General features: G+C 44.2%; 1 protein-coding gene across 2 annotated transcripts; it reads right to left on the bottom strand.

Annotated features, from left to right (window-relative positions):
* Positions 1–324: 324 nt before the first annotated feature.
* Positions 325–12,989, bottom strand: nos2b (nitric oxide synthase 2b, inducible). Of its 2 annotated transcripts, XM_041241297.1 has the most exons (27): positions 12,491–12,989; positions 11,509–11,672; positions 10,965–11,037; positions 10,500–10,616; positions 10,251–10,399; positions 9,734–9,896; positions 9,551–9,642; positions 9,259–9,400; positions 9,007–9,146; positions 8,258–8,432; positions 7,920–8,021; positions 7,586–7,780; positions 7,328–7,410; positions 7,088–7,232; positions 6,739–6,843; positions 6,592–6,641; positions 6,185–6,359; positions 5,556–5,688; positions 5,233–5,311; positions 4,440–4,627; positions 3,858–4,027; positions 3,431–3,641; positions 3,255–3,342; positions 2,375–2,496; positions 1,806–1,954; positions 1,282–1,476; positions 325–706 (listed from the first exon to the last, which is right to left on the bottom strand). In XM_041241297.1, the coding sequence occupies exons 2-27, from the start codon at positions 11,637–11,639 to the stop codon at positions 656–658; spliced, it is 3,423 nt and encodes a 1,140-aa protein (XP_041097231.1). In that variant the 5' UTR covers positions 11,640–11,672; positions 12,491–12,989; the 3' UTR covers positions 325–655. The 2 variants fall into 2 exon arrangements, with proteins under 2 accessions (XP_041097231.1, XP_041097232.1); XM_041241298.1 differs by lacking the exon at positions 12,491–12,989 and having other exon boundaries at positions 11,509–11,772.
* Between the last annotated feature and the right edge of the window lie 1,793 nt (positions 12,990–14,782).

Raw genomic sequence — 14,782 nt, 5'->3', positions numbered from 1 at the left:
GGACGCATTGTAAACTGCACATATACATTTTTATTAATGTAGGTCACTTCATACAGTTGTCATAAGCCACATTTCTGTGTACAAAGCAATGCAACAGCATTAAACAAGGGGCACAACAGGCTGGACTTCACTCATGTTAAGAGGAGTGTAAGGCAGGTGTTTTACAGCCATCTGGTGGTGTAGTATTGGAATTGTCTTTACAACTCTCTTCTTAAAGAAGCTTTGACGCATGAAGTAATATTTTAATATATAACAAAAAAAAGCTTTTTTTTTAAGCCTTACTCGTATAACACATACTGTATTAACAGTTTGAATAAATATACAGAGAAAATACTTAACATTAAAATATAATAAATATTTTATAATATAATTATTAATGAGTATATGTCTGCCTTGCCTGTTTTGAGTTAAATTCCCAAAGCATTTAATAAATGTGTTCCTAACTGTCTGGATCACCACTACCTCAATAAAAATAATGACGTCTAGAAAGGAAGCCTCATAATAACTTGGAATTCTTATTGCACTTAGCCTAAAACCGAAGCCAAACACACAGACAGTTTGAAGCCTTCTTCCACTCGAGCGATATTCAGCCAGCTGAATTTCTATATATATACACGTGTGGGGATGGGATTGCTTGATGCCTGTAATGGTGTTCTCATTTCAGGAAAACAGCACCAAAGATATCCTCATGGTATCGCTTCTCATTCTGTGGAAACAAAGTTACACTTATACTTTGGCTGGGATGCGTGATCACGCCTCTGCAATGTAGGACAGAACAGGTCAAAGTTGAACCCTTTCATGCACGGTGACCTCATAGAAATAAACTTCTAGTATGGAAGCCTTGAGGATGCTCCCTCCCATATATAAAGCAATGGGGGGAATAAGTCAAGTAAAAAGTGTACTTGTGTCCAAAACTACTTTCCAGTTATTGTCAATGTTTCATGCATGAAAGGGTTCATGTTAAGTCTCCACTATTAACCATGTTATATATTTATTCAACATCCTTTTCATCCACCACTATCAATCAACAGACCATGGTAGAATATGCAGCGATACTGAAAGGCTGTAGCACCGGTCACTTCGTTCACAAAGCAAATGAAAACGTGCCCTGTTTTGGTCTCGTGTCTTTCAAAGCAACCCTTTGAGCACTGAAGCGCTAGGTAATGATGTGACCGGACGTTCGTAAGCACAGCACAGTAATGCGCGCTGCCAGCAAAGAAGGAGTCTAGCCCTCGATGCGGTTTGCAGCAGCCTGATGCTCTGGGGATTTTCTCCACTCACCTTCAGCTGTGTCAGGTAGTCTCCTGCCTGCTCCAGATTCAAACCCAGCCTGTCTGCAAACAGCTCCTTAAGAGTGTGAGAGACGTCCCGGGCCATGCGCACATCCCCGCAGATATAGATGTGTCCCCCGTCCTCGTGCAGGACCTTGTACACCTCCCCTGCCAGCCTGTCCCTCAGAATGTCCTGGACGTAGACCTGCGTGAGCCAGACAGCACAGTGAACACCAGGGCTGCCTTCACGACAGCAACATTTTTATTTGTAAAACCTTAACCGAAAATTGCAATTGAAGAACATAGATCCACTGTATTAATTTTAATATTTTTGTGTATATTCAAAAGAATATTAGGGAAAATTGTTTGTATTTCATACATTGTCCACTAGATGGCACAAGCAACAGAAAGGCATGCACTGAACAGAAGACCAGTAGCTTTGTCTCCTTTAGTTTCAAGACTGCTTTGAAATTGGGAAGCATTGTAAAGCAGCAGTGCCTCTCTACTAAAGCACTGTGCATGCTTCTCTCGTACCTTGGGCTGGCCGGGTTCCCTGGAGTAAGCGGTATAGACGTCCTTCAGCACTCCTTTGCGTTTCAGCTGCAGGGTCTCTGCTTGGTAGAGGTGGTCCGTGTCAGACTGTCGACAGCCGAACACCAGGGTCATGCCAGCGCCGGCCACACCTAGAGAACACAGGTAGCGTGTTTACAGCAGGCTGCTTTATACATGTGATCTGTGTGCGCGTGTGACTCAAGCAAAGGACCTCGTGTAAAGTGCTACACAGCTCAGACCTGACGTTTAGCATCTCCTAGAATTTTAGACATTATTTAAAAAAAACACTATATAAACATCATTTAGATGCCATAATAGTAGTGGAGTATTACGTGTAAGATTTCCAAATGTAAAATTTTTCAATTTGTCTGTTTTTCTGTTAAGTATATGGAAAACCACAAAGTGGTGTGTAATTCAATATGTTAACATAAAATTAATTCAGCAGGTTTCACTCGACTTTATGAAGCAAAATGAGTTCATTCTATAGGGCCATGCTAAACTTTTGGCTGTATATATACATGGCAGTTGTGTATTCCCATAGGCTGGCTCACCGTTCTGTTCCAGGTCATGCAATCTCTGCTGCCAGAAGCTCCTGAAGGGAGCAATGCCTGTGCCGGGCCCCACGAGAATGGAGGGGAGGCTGGGGTCCTTGGGGAGGTGGAAGCCGCTGGCCCTGAAAACACCATGCACACCATAAGTCAATACAGCAGTACTGTGAGACTCACTCTCAGTCTGCCTCCTCTGTGAGCCTCGCTCTCAATCTGCCTCCTCTGTGAGCCTCGCTCTCAGTCTGCCTCCTCTGTGAGCCTCACTCTCAATCTGTCTCTCTGTGAGCCTCGCTCTCAATCTGCCTCCTCTGTGAGCCTCGCTCTCAATCTGCCTCCTCTGTGAGCCTCGCTCTCAGTCTGCCTCCTCTGTGAGCTCCAATCTGCCTCCTCTGTGAATCTGCCTCCTCTGTGAGCCTTGCTCTCAATCTGCCTCCTCTGTGAGCCTCACTCTCAATCTGCCTCCTCTGTGAGCCTCGCTCTCAATCTGCCTCCTCTGTGAGCCTCGGTCTCAATCTGCCTCCTCTGTGAGCCTCGCTCTCAATCTGCCTCCTCTGTGAGCCTCGGTCTCAGTCTGCCTCCTCTGTGAGCCTCACTCTCAATCTGCCTCTCTGTGATCCTCACTCTCAGTCTGCCTCCTCCCCTCGACGCCAGGGACATATTATGGCCATATTCGGCAGGCTATTCAGTTATTTCAATAAGGATAACCATAATGTTTCTGAAGGTGTTACTATACTCCAGACATCCTAGGAATACTCTGTTGCAGGGGGGTAATCTGATCAACAACAGAACTGCACTCTGTTCTATTGCAGATCTCCTGCATTGCACATGGGTTCATCAGACCAGCCCCCATGCCTGTGCCTGGCACTGCCAACCCCAGCAGTACCTGCGGATGAAGCATGGCACCACATCGCCCTCCTTGATGGTGTTCAGCCAGGTGCTGCAGACGCCGTGGTGCACCGGACCCAGCCCATCTGCAGAACAAGAGAAGAGGAGGCGTTAGTGTCCCTGCGGCTCTCTCCCTGCGCGGAGGCTGCTCTCTGCGGCCGGGTCGGTCCCTACCTCGGGTGGTGTAGTTGACCACAGCGACAGTGAGGTGGATCTGCCGGGGGCTGTGGTCCAAGGAGGAGCTGATGGAGTAGAATCGGGGTTTCAGGGGGGGCAGCTGGCTCAGGAGGAAGGTGGCTGAGACCTCGATCGAGGGGAACTCCTCCAGCACCTCCAGAAGCGTAGGGCTGTTGAAAGACTTCCACGTGTTGTACTCCCCGGAGTCCTGGCAAGAAATCAAACAAATCCAAAAATCAAGACCGCTTTCCCCACTTGTAATGGCATCTAAGTCCTTTGAACGGAGTGGAGAGGCGAGGGCTGGCTGGACCCGCATCAAAGGTAACTCTGATATATTCTGTGCAAAAGGATGCCTGAGGTTTTGCATTGAGTGCATTTAAGCACTACTTTGGTCCCTCCCTGTCCTCCCTGTCCCCAGGTTTACCTGAGCGAGTGTCTCCAGCCTTGTCCTCTCGCTGTCCTGGGTGGAGAGCTGCGCTAGTTTCCTGAGCAGGCCCTGGGAGGGTGGGGTGGTGATGTCGAGGAAGTAGGTGAGGGTCTGTGAGAGGGTGCAGGCGGGGAGGCGGGTGTCAGAGCTCCAGGACTTCATTGAACCTGCAAGGAGGGAGACGCAAAGCTGAGTCATTCTGGCTTTTCATGCGATTTTCATATCAGTTGTAATCAAACAATAACATCAAACAGTATAATATATACATGAACCTGGAAGACAATGCATTCTTTCAGGCTTGGAACTGTCTGTCTCAGTGTTCTTAGAACACTCGTCTGTAAGTCACTGTGCAGCTTTTAAACCGAAACAGAAACATCAGTCTACCGACTATTTCTGCAATGCCATCTGAAGAAGGTGGAAACTGAAACGCTGCAGATAATTATTAAATAGTCATTTTTCAGTTGACTTTTCTTCTTCATTATTTGTGTGTGTATATATAAGCTCAATATAACAATGTGAAATTGAGACAGGTGTGTGTGGCGGTGCTGCTGGCTGGGCGCGGTTTGTGTGTTTCCTCACCTTGTGCGCTCTCTCTGCACACCTCCAGCCGCAGGTTCTGGTTGCCGGGCGGAGCGTCCTTCAGCAGTTTGATGATGCCGCTGACCAGTGAGGCCTGGTTCCCGGGGAAGACTCCCACGTGCTCTCCGGGCAGGTACTGCAGCTCCCGGTCCTCCTCGCAGCTCAGCTCCACCAGGATGGTCTGCCGGCTGCAACGGGCACAACCACGTCACTGACTCGACCCCTTATTAGTGCACCCCTTCACTAACATTCAAGCGAGATCGCACAGCTTCAGGGACGTGCAACAGGGAAACACAACCTAATTCACAGAGTAAGGTAAAGATGCTTTTCTGAAATGATTCACTTATACAAGGCATGCCTGATCATTACCGCATAGTGGAACACAGGACCTGCCCATTATTACATCATCTTTAGAATACCCGTGTTACTTTGATGCACAACGGAACAGTATTCCAATGCATTCTGATTGTTTTGCTGACCACTGCTACATATTATGAATAAGGATGACTAAACATTAGCTCCTGACGTTACATTGAATAGACTGAGCTGCGTTTACGCTCCTCCATTTGATGCCAAAGATGAACAACATAATGGCTGGTTTCACTTGGACCACCTGAGGTTATTTTATGTACAGTAGTCAAAGATCGGGGTCTGTGAAACCAGCCTTTGGTCTTATACAATTGAAGCGCTTGTATACGTTGACAGTGGTACTCTTTCAATACCCCGAATTCCCCACTGGAGGGAGACAGTCGCAATGCTACAGCATGATCACAGTCGTGGAGAAGTTCAGTACCTGGACTTGGGGCTCTGCAGGTTCTTCCTGGATTTTAATTTCATGGCATAAACATCTTTTGAGTGGACAGTGGAAAGTGCTGAAAAGAAAATGCAACAAAAAACACATTAGAATTGACATTGCACATTTTAAAAGATCAAAAAACAGCATTATGGTTTTCAAGGACCGTACGTGAACGGGAAACATAGTTTGTGAAGTATGTTCTATGAGATGTTGTTGAGTTGTGTTCGATGAGATGTTCTTGAGTTGTGTTCTATGAGATGTTCTTGAGTTGTGTTCTATGAGATGTTCTTGAGTTAGAAGAAGCAGCAGCGTGTTCACACCTTTCACAAAGTCTGTGCTCTGAAGCTCGTGGGCCAGTCTGTATCTCTCAGGCTGCCAGACATCGTTGGCACTCCCCGTGTCTGGGAGCTGGATGTTGAGCTGCCCCCGGATATCAAACGTGTTGCAGGCAGTCTAAAAACAACACACACGAAACATCAGAAACACAGCCGTGCAATCAGCACAGAGCTCCTTTAATTAAAACAACACACACGAAACAACATTTGTAGGGTTAAGTTTCTTTCAGTGTTTCTAAATTTGCGGCTGGGGTAAAGACCTGTAAACAACCTAAGAATAATATAAATCCCCAAGTTGTTTATTTCATGTTTCGTATCTTCAATTAGTGGCACCATAACACCTTATTATTCAAGGGTGGGAATAAGCCACCCATTGCATAGCACTTTGATCCATCCATTCCTGGTTTTACTAGGAGTTTAATAAGACACACCTGAGCTTGTTACTGTGGCTAATCAAGCTCATAGTGAAACTTGGAATGGGAGCCTTATTTTCATCCCTATTATTATTATTATTATTATTATTATTATTATTATTATTAATAATGTATTTATTTAAGATGGTCTCTGTAATGCAGATCATCAATGAAACCCTAAAAGGGAAGGTGTGTTGATACCTTGAAGACGGCCCCTGCCCAGGTGTGGAAGGCCTCCTCCTGTCCGCACAGCTCATCCCCCTCCCCGGTGGCACAGATCTGCCTGGCACCCAGCTGCTCCAGCTTGTGGTCCAGTGTGTGGGCGAAGGCACAGAACTGCGGGTACATGCGGGAGCCCAGGCCAAACACACAATACCTGCAAGGGAGACACTGCCGTCAGCTCGGGGGCTGCTTACTGGGAAGTTCGTTTAAACAGTACAGCTGCAACTGCAACATCGTGCAGTTTGTTCATGTCCACACTGGAGCAAATCATGCAATTAACTGTGAGTACGTTTTTGATTGTTCATTTACACAAATCATTTCTGATGCGATTTCTGCATAGCGAACAGTGACACCAAGTGGCCATGCGTATGCTTGTATCAGCCTACCTGAATTTGTTGTTCAGACGCTTCATGGTGAATAAGGATTTTCTGAAGCTCTGTTAAAAATAAAAATTAAAAAAAAGATGTAAAACGGTATTGCTTCGGTCCTGGGCTGTTTACACTAATGAAAAAGCAGCAAGTTGATCTCCGCACCTCTCCGTTCCCGGGGGAGTCTCCGTTCCCGAAGGTGCTGGTGACGATCACCAGGAAGGTTTCCTTCTCCAGGTCGCTCAGGTCATAGTCATCCATGCACAGCACCTGGGAGGCAGGGAGGTAGCAGTGAATACAGAGCAGTGAATACTAATACTAATAATCTATTGGAGTACAGTCTTATTCAAACTTTTATATAAAAATATAAACATTTCTGTATGGTAGCTTGACGCATGCAAAAAGCACTTTAGAAGTCTACATTTGTTGTTGTTGTATTGGGTAAAAAAATGTTAAATTCTTAATCAAAACCACTGCCAACATGGTTAAACTAAAGCGCGGCTCTGTGGCTCACCCTGGAGTTGAAGGCACAGCTCAGCATGGAGTCCAGCTTCCTGGCGAAGGTCTCGGATTTCCCCGTCTCGGTGGCATAGAGGACTGTGGACTTCACCCTCGCTGCCATCACCTTGCCCATCAAAGAGGAGGCGAAGAACACCGCCCTGCGCAAACCAGGATTGGCGAACGGTTAATACCACCTCACTGCTTATCTCCAGGCGTTCGTGATTCGACAATCGCACGGTGAACCATCACCTACCTTGCCAGGTCCCTGAATCGAACCTGCCTCTTCTGGGGTCGTTTCTGTTCATCCTTCCACTCGTGTGTGATCCAGGGATCCAGCTGTTAAACCGAGAGGTGAATAAATAAGCACAGGGATTGAACACAGAGACAACTAAGAATTCAAACTGGTTTTGGATGAGTCAAGTATATGGAAATCCATGAACCAGATTGCCAGTTGATATGAACATGCGCTTTCTCTCTTTGGTGGGATTGCTGGGGGCTGTGCCCTGGGTACCTGGTAGTAGTAGAAGGGGGTAAGGATGTAGTTGAGCAGCTCCTGGTGGTACACGGGCGTGATGCTGCCAGACATGGGGGGGACCAGCCACACCCAATCGGCAGGGCACCCCCCGCGCAGACGGAACTCGTTCTGAAGGTGCTTCATGAAGGACTCTGAGGCAGAGTGGTGATCCATCACCGTCACGTTCTGTTTCTATGAAATTCAAACAAGAAACCGGATTCAAGCACACTGAGACACTGCGGGTCTGTATTGACGCTGAAGCATTCCCCGCGTGCACATTGCAGGGTTAATAACAGTCACGACATCAACGACGAGGGAAGAATGAAGGTACCTGGAAACTGTGAAGCACAGCGATGTTGATCTCCACCAGCGCCTGGTCCTTCCACAGGGAAGCTAGCTTGTTAGTTTCAAGACCCATTCTCCTGCCAACTTCCTAATAAATTCAAATCAAAAACAACAAATTGCTCAGAGGAAATAATGTCAAAAATAAAATAATGAAACACAGTTTTCCACTGTTACATTTCTTCTCTGAACGGCATCTTTGTGAATTAGGACCCAACGCTAATTGTGTTTGTGTTTCTTATGCACACACGGTGCAGACATGCAGTGGAAGAGACTGGGATGAGACAAGCTCAGCAGCAGCAAGCCGTGCTCAGGGCTGCCCCCTACCTCCAGGATGTTGTATCTGTGGACGTCACAGAAGTCCCGCACTCCTATCTCTGTCCCCATGTACCAGCCGTTGAAGGGACAGGCTGTGAACTCCAGCCCCCCTACTTCCAGAAGCATGCTGGACACCGCAGGCAGAGCGTACCACTTGAGATCCAGCTCCTTGAACCAGTCAAACCTGCGCGACAGAACAGAGAAACCATGAACATCTCAGTGCAAGGCTGCCATGCAAAACAAAATATACCCAGAGCATCAGAGGCATGGGGGAAAACACAACATGATTGCAAACAGTCCCGTCAGGGCCAGTGTACAATGCCTTCAAGTAGTTTTAGCCACACGAAGCACAGGCGAGCCGTCAGGGGCAGGTAAAGGAAATGCGAATGCATTGCAACCCGTAAAGGAACACTAATGCTTTAGAATCATTATTGGAATCATCAGAATACATTCCAAGCACGACCATGTGCTGCTTTGATTGCAAGATAAGACCCCCATTGCATAACAGTGTGATCCCTTCCTGGTTTTACTATGAATCCAATAGGACACACCTGAGCTTGTTACCTGTACCCCTACACTGGGGCTAATCAAGCTTATAGTAAAACCTGGAATGGGTGAAACTGCTATGCAATAGGAGCGTTATTTCCATCCCTGCTTCACCCAGTTTCCTATAGCTTTATCAAGATCTTACAGTAATTGTGTGTTGAAACCTCTACAGTTGTATCCATAAAACGTGACCGTGTGGAGGGTGAACCTACCTGGGGTGCTCCATGGACACCTCGAGAATCAGTTCCGGGGGGATCTCAAACATTTCGGGGTCCTCTCCGTGGGCCTGGAGGATGAGGGGGAGCACATCGAATCGGCCCCACTTGGGTTCCCATCCCAGCTGGATACAGAGCTGGGGAGACAAGAGAAGCAGACTGATGAGTCCTTGGAGGGTGTGCCTGCCTGCCTGCCTGCCTGCCTGCAGTGATATATAGCGGGAGCAGTATCTGGGGCCAGTGCTTTACCTCTGTGAATCCCACACTCGAAGGATCTCCCAAGATGGATCCATCTGGCCTCTGGTAGCCGGCGTATTTGATCAGCTGACTGTTCCAGACTCGGAAGTCATGTTTCCCGTCAGTCCTCTGTGGGAAGACAGTGATAGCGGACCTGCAACGAGACAGAGACACAAGACTTTGTTACAATGCTCTTCTCAATCTGCACCACATCTTGAGCCCAAGCCAAGCACACAGCTGGCAAGGATACTTGGAACAGGAACAAAAAGACAATGAAATCATTGCTGATGTCTAATAAACCTACCTTAAGTTTCCATTGTTTGATGCGTACTTGAGATGCTCACAGATGTATTCGAACATCTCCTTTGCTGTGTTGCACTGACGAGCATCAAACACCTGGAAAACCAGCATTATTATTATTAATGAGCACGCACACTGACTATATGGAAACTCCTATCGCCATGCCTGACAGTGCAAAGTGACATACCTGCAGGTTTGACCACTGGATTCGTCCAATGCACCTGGGTGCATTTCTCCAGGCTTGCTTGGTAGCAAACACTAGCTCCGCCCCGGTCAGCTGATAGGTTCCTGTCTTCTCAATCTCCATGGTAACCGCCTCCACTCGGGCCAAATGCTCCTCAGTCTTGGGTCTGCAAGGTAAGTGAGTGTTAAGATTGCCTGCTTTAAAAGCTGGGTAGATCAGTGATAAAAATTAAATAGGAGAGCTGTTATATAACGCAACACAGTAACGTATAAGACATCTGCAAAGAACATTTTACTTAATAAGAAACACGTGTATTTAATAATAACAATAATAACAATAACAATAATAATCATAATCATAATCATACTCATAATCATACTCATACTAATAATAATAATAATAAATAATAATAATAATAATAATAATAATAAACATTATTTATTTTGTAGAAACAAAACTATGCAGAATTTGTTCCAAAGAGTTGTATAATAATCTGCTGAATTGAAAAGCGGACTCTTACTGTTTAAAAGATTGGTAATATTGATTTATAAACTCAATGGCTTGGACAAGAACTTCCTCCGGCGGGGCCGGCTCACTCCGGACACCTCTGGTCAGAGCGGGCGGCAGCATCACCGACCCGTGGCAGGTGTTCGATTTGCACGGCAGATTCTGAAGGGGGGGGGGAGGGGGGAGGAATACATTTTTCATAAGCACGACAACGAGAAAGCTGGGAAAATAACATTCAGCGAGGAGGAAGAGAAGGGGTTACCTTTACTGCTTTTCTGTGGAGCGTGTCTTGAAGCACGGACCCGTTTTCAATGTTTTTCATCCTCATGAACGGGCATCTTTGCATATTGGATTTGGGGACACATTTCTTAGGTGGAGCCTATAGTTAAAAAAAAAAAAAAAAAAAGATAATAACGTGAGATTGATGAAGAAGTAATATAAATACACATTCATGTAAACTGCATTTTGTTTTGATCTGTAACTGTAAAAGAAATGTTGAAGAATGATAAAATATCTGGGATTATAACCCAATTTTAAAATAGGCTATTGTATATATAGTACTAGTGTTTAGAATTGCAATTCCTACGCATTTATAACCGCGGAGAAAACGCTACCGAACATTCAGATAAAACAAATGCACAGACCCCTATAAGAGATGGCGGGCCACTTTGAAAGGCGCTATATAAAATAAAGATTGATTGATTATTAACCGTTCTTGTGAATTTACCTCCGGTGTCGGTGTCTTGGTGACGATTTCGATCGGTTTCTCCTCTTCCAGCTTCACCTGCTCGGACTCATCTCTGAAGTTCGCGATTGAAAGAATAATAAAAACATACGGCATTAGGAGGAGGTGCAGGCAGGGTTTAAGCATCGTCCGGAGAAGCACCTACAGGGGCAGCTCCTGTTTATAAACTAACACATTCGTACGCTGCCACAATTAAACATGCACATTCCGTTTACTGCATTAAAATGATAAATACTCATATTGACAAAACAGTAATAATAATTTTAAGAAATCACCGTACATCTCTCACAAGCGAGTTGTAATTGTGAACCAGACTCAGGGTGAATTATCCATTATACCCCCCAACTCTGTAATGAACTCGGAACAAACGAATCACCTGCCAGTTGCCTCGCTTGTATTTCAACAAGCCCCACTTCCACACAGAAATCATGAGCCCTGGTATTCGCAAGCCACTGTCTTCATTATTTGGCTGCTTTCCCGAATATCGGCGTGTAGGTTCAGCGCTGGTTTTCTGTTCGTTTCTTACCTGTATTGGTTCACAGTGGATTTGAAGTTATCGTTCACGTCCTTGATGTCGTTCACGTCCTTGATGTCGTTCAGGTCCTTGATGTCGTAGGAGTTGCTCTTCTTTTGCAGGTATTTCCAAGGGCACAGCATTGTTCTTCTTACTTTGTTACAGTTATTCTGAAACTATATTGATGTTATCCTGTTAGAAACGCTGATAAGCGCAACCGTAAACACCACATGCAAAGCTATCCATCCCTTAACCCTTTCGCACAGAGCCAAATAAAAAACAAATACCTCTCTCATAGTCTTGAATATAAAGCAAAGAGGGGAAAACATTGAAACCGTTTTTAATGAAAAATATATTTATATATATTTATATACTTTTTTCCTCAAGCTAATTTCAATATTGAACACGTGAAAGGGTTCATAAGATTTGTTTAAAATTATTATTAGCTTACATCCAGCTTTTTCATATTATGATTTTTTTTTTCAAAAGGTATAAAAAGTTACAAAATGAAAAAAAAAACTAGCTTAATTATGCTGCCTTAAATTAAGTACTCGTTTCAGTTTTGTAAATTTAAAGTTTGTAACTTTTAAACTTTAAATAAATCTGCTCAATTATTATTAATAAATAAACAGAATTAAAGTTAAACATTTTAAATATTTAACTAAAATGGGACTAATGATTAGCCCAATCGGGTTAAACTGATCGAAAATATGACATATATATATATATATATATATATATATATATATATATATATATATATATATATATATATATATATCACACACAAATATTATTTGATATGAAAGTGTAAAAAATTGCTATATAATATTATGCAAACAAACTTGGTTATCGCAATTCATTAATAAAAATAATAATTTTAACATTACAATGAATAAATACATAAATATCAGTTACATTTTTACTTGTTAAAAATAAATAAAATAAAAAGTCTCTCTCGTCACAGCTGATGCTCCTTGATGATGATCCTTACCGAGTGCGTTGAATCTTGCTGTCCGTGTTTGTCAGCTTGTCTGCACACAAGGCGTCTCTTTATACTCTCGCCAAACACTGTCAAAGAGGGAGTGCAGCGCACACGAGGGAAATCCCGAACACTTCCTGACGAGAACAGCCTCGATGCAATCGCACAGCTCAACACAGGCTTTCATACATTCGTGTAACAGTTCGGTTTTGTTTTCTTTTTTTTGCTTGTTTGTTCAACGATGCCTGTCTGTGGCTATGTTTTAGCAGCGAGGTTAATATACACAGTGCTACACGGTGAGACTGCTGCGGAAACAGCAGCTGTCCCGGAATGTATGTGCGGGCAGATTGCAGTGTGAGCAAATGTGTCCCTTCGTCGTTTAGATTTATTTATGAATGGTGTTTTTGCATGGCGTTTACTTTGAGGGCCACACTGTAGGTCGTTAGTGATAAGAGGTTGTGTGGTCCAGCGTTTAAAGAAACGGGCTGTAACCAGGAGGCCCCCGGTTCAAATCCCAGCTCAGCCACTGACTCACCCACCAAGTCACTGAACCTTTGGGGTGAGACGTTGTTGTAAGTGACTGTCCAGCTGATGCATCGTTCACACACCTTAGTTCCTGCAAGTCACCATGGATAAAGGCGTCTGCTAAATAAACATATAATAAAAAATATACATGCCGTGTTCCAAACACATTGCACTGTACATTGCGCGCATTTGGTTTTAGATGACTGTTTAGAGAATTGTTTTATAATGATCTATTTCCATTCATGGACATGAGTAAGCGTGCGGTGTTTTATTTATTTATTTATTTGTTTTTATAATGTACTTGACTGTACTTCAGTGTTTTATTTTGTTGTTTTTTTTTTTCTCAAACTGTATTTTTGTCGCTGTTTCAGCTTTGCTTCAGGGTTGTAAATGGAGTCGCTTGCATGTCTATTTCATTACAGCGGCTCCCGTGTATTCGCACAGTTACGCCGTTTCTCTCCATGGGCAGGCAGTATTGTAAAAGCACAGCGTTTACATTGCTCGAGTTCTTCTGGCGATTAGCACTGTATTCCACTGCGGATTGTGCGACATTGCTGTAGTGATTAACAGAGACGCTATGACCACTAAGCGAGTCTGACATAAGTACAAATACAACATTTCAGGGCAGAAATAACACTATTACCACATGCTGGATAACATGGGAAGAAGTTTGAATGCAATATAAGATACACAAAAGGAGAGTATAGTAACTGGTAATTCCAAGATTGCATTTCATTGCACTGACGATGACCGTGTAACTACTGGAATAAACACAATCGCACATTGCTGGAGGAACTGATGCGCTCAAGAGATAACACAGGTTAAGCATAAAGGGGGAGGGAGTTGCCCGGGGTGACTGAACCCACAAAGAGAAGAAAGGAGGGTGGGTCTGAGGTCAGTGGCTACTCAGTCAACGTGCGATCGAGAAAGACTTGTCGATCGAGATAGTCCTGGAGGATCACACCTACAGTATTGCATTGTATTATTTTTTTCTCTTATGTTTTGTTTTGAACTTAAGTTTTGCACCGTGCAGTTTGCATATGAAAGTGTGATCTATACTGTTTTGCTTTGAGCGTTATTTTTGTTTCCGGAATTAAATTTATATTGAATAAACCAAATTTATATCTGAAGAAAAGGACTGTGCATTTCTTTCATCAAGAAACAACTACTCACTACTTTTAAAAAACGACTTCATTGGGAAATATAAAATTAGCAAGCAAGGGGGTAGTTACCCTAGGGACCTGTCACATTACTCCTGGTGTGGGTTCGTTCCAGATTTGCACAGTAGCTGCACTTTTCCAAGCTTTCCCTGGTTGTAATATTTACTATGGTTTGTCACGTATGTTTTTTTTTTTTTTTTTTTTTTTTAACATACTTAACAACCCCCCCCCCCCCCCCCCCCCCACCCCCCCCCCCCCCCGGACGTTACAATGCTTTACCATGCTTTCACTGTGCTGTATTACACCTTGCCATTCTTTCACTGTGCTGTATTACACCTTGCCATGCTTTCACTGTGCTGTATTCCCCTTTGCCATGCTTTCACTGTGCTGTATTACACCTTGCCATGCTTTCACTGTGCTGTATTACACTTTGCCATGCTTTCACTGTGCTGTATTACACCTTGCCATGCTTTCACTGTGCTGTATTCCCCTTTGCCATGCTTTCACTGTGCTGTATTACACCTTGCCATGCTTTCACTGTGCTGTATTACACCTTGCCATGCTTTCACTGTGCTGTATTACACCTTGCCATGCTTTCACTGTGCTGTATTACACCTTG

This window comes from Polyodon spathula, unplaced genomic scaffold (genome assembly GCF_017654505.1).
Source record: "Polyodon spathula isolate WHYD16114869_AA unplaced genomic scaffold, ASM1765450v1 scaffolds_766, whole genome shotgun sequence".
NCBI classification, from domain to species: Eukaryota; Metazoa; Chordata; class Actinopteri; order Acipenseriformes; family Polyodontidae; genus Polyodon; species Polyodon spathula.
Note: the sequence above shows the minus strand (reverse complement) of the source record. Positions and strands in the feature narration are given on the sequence as shown.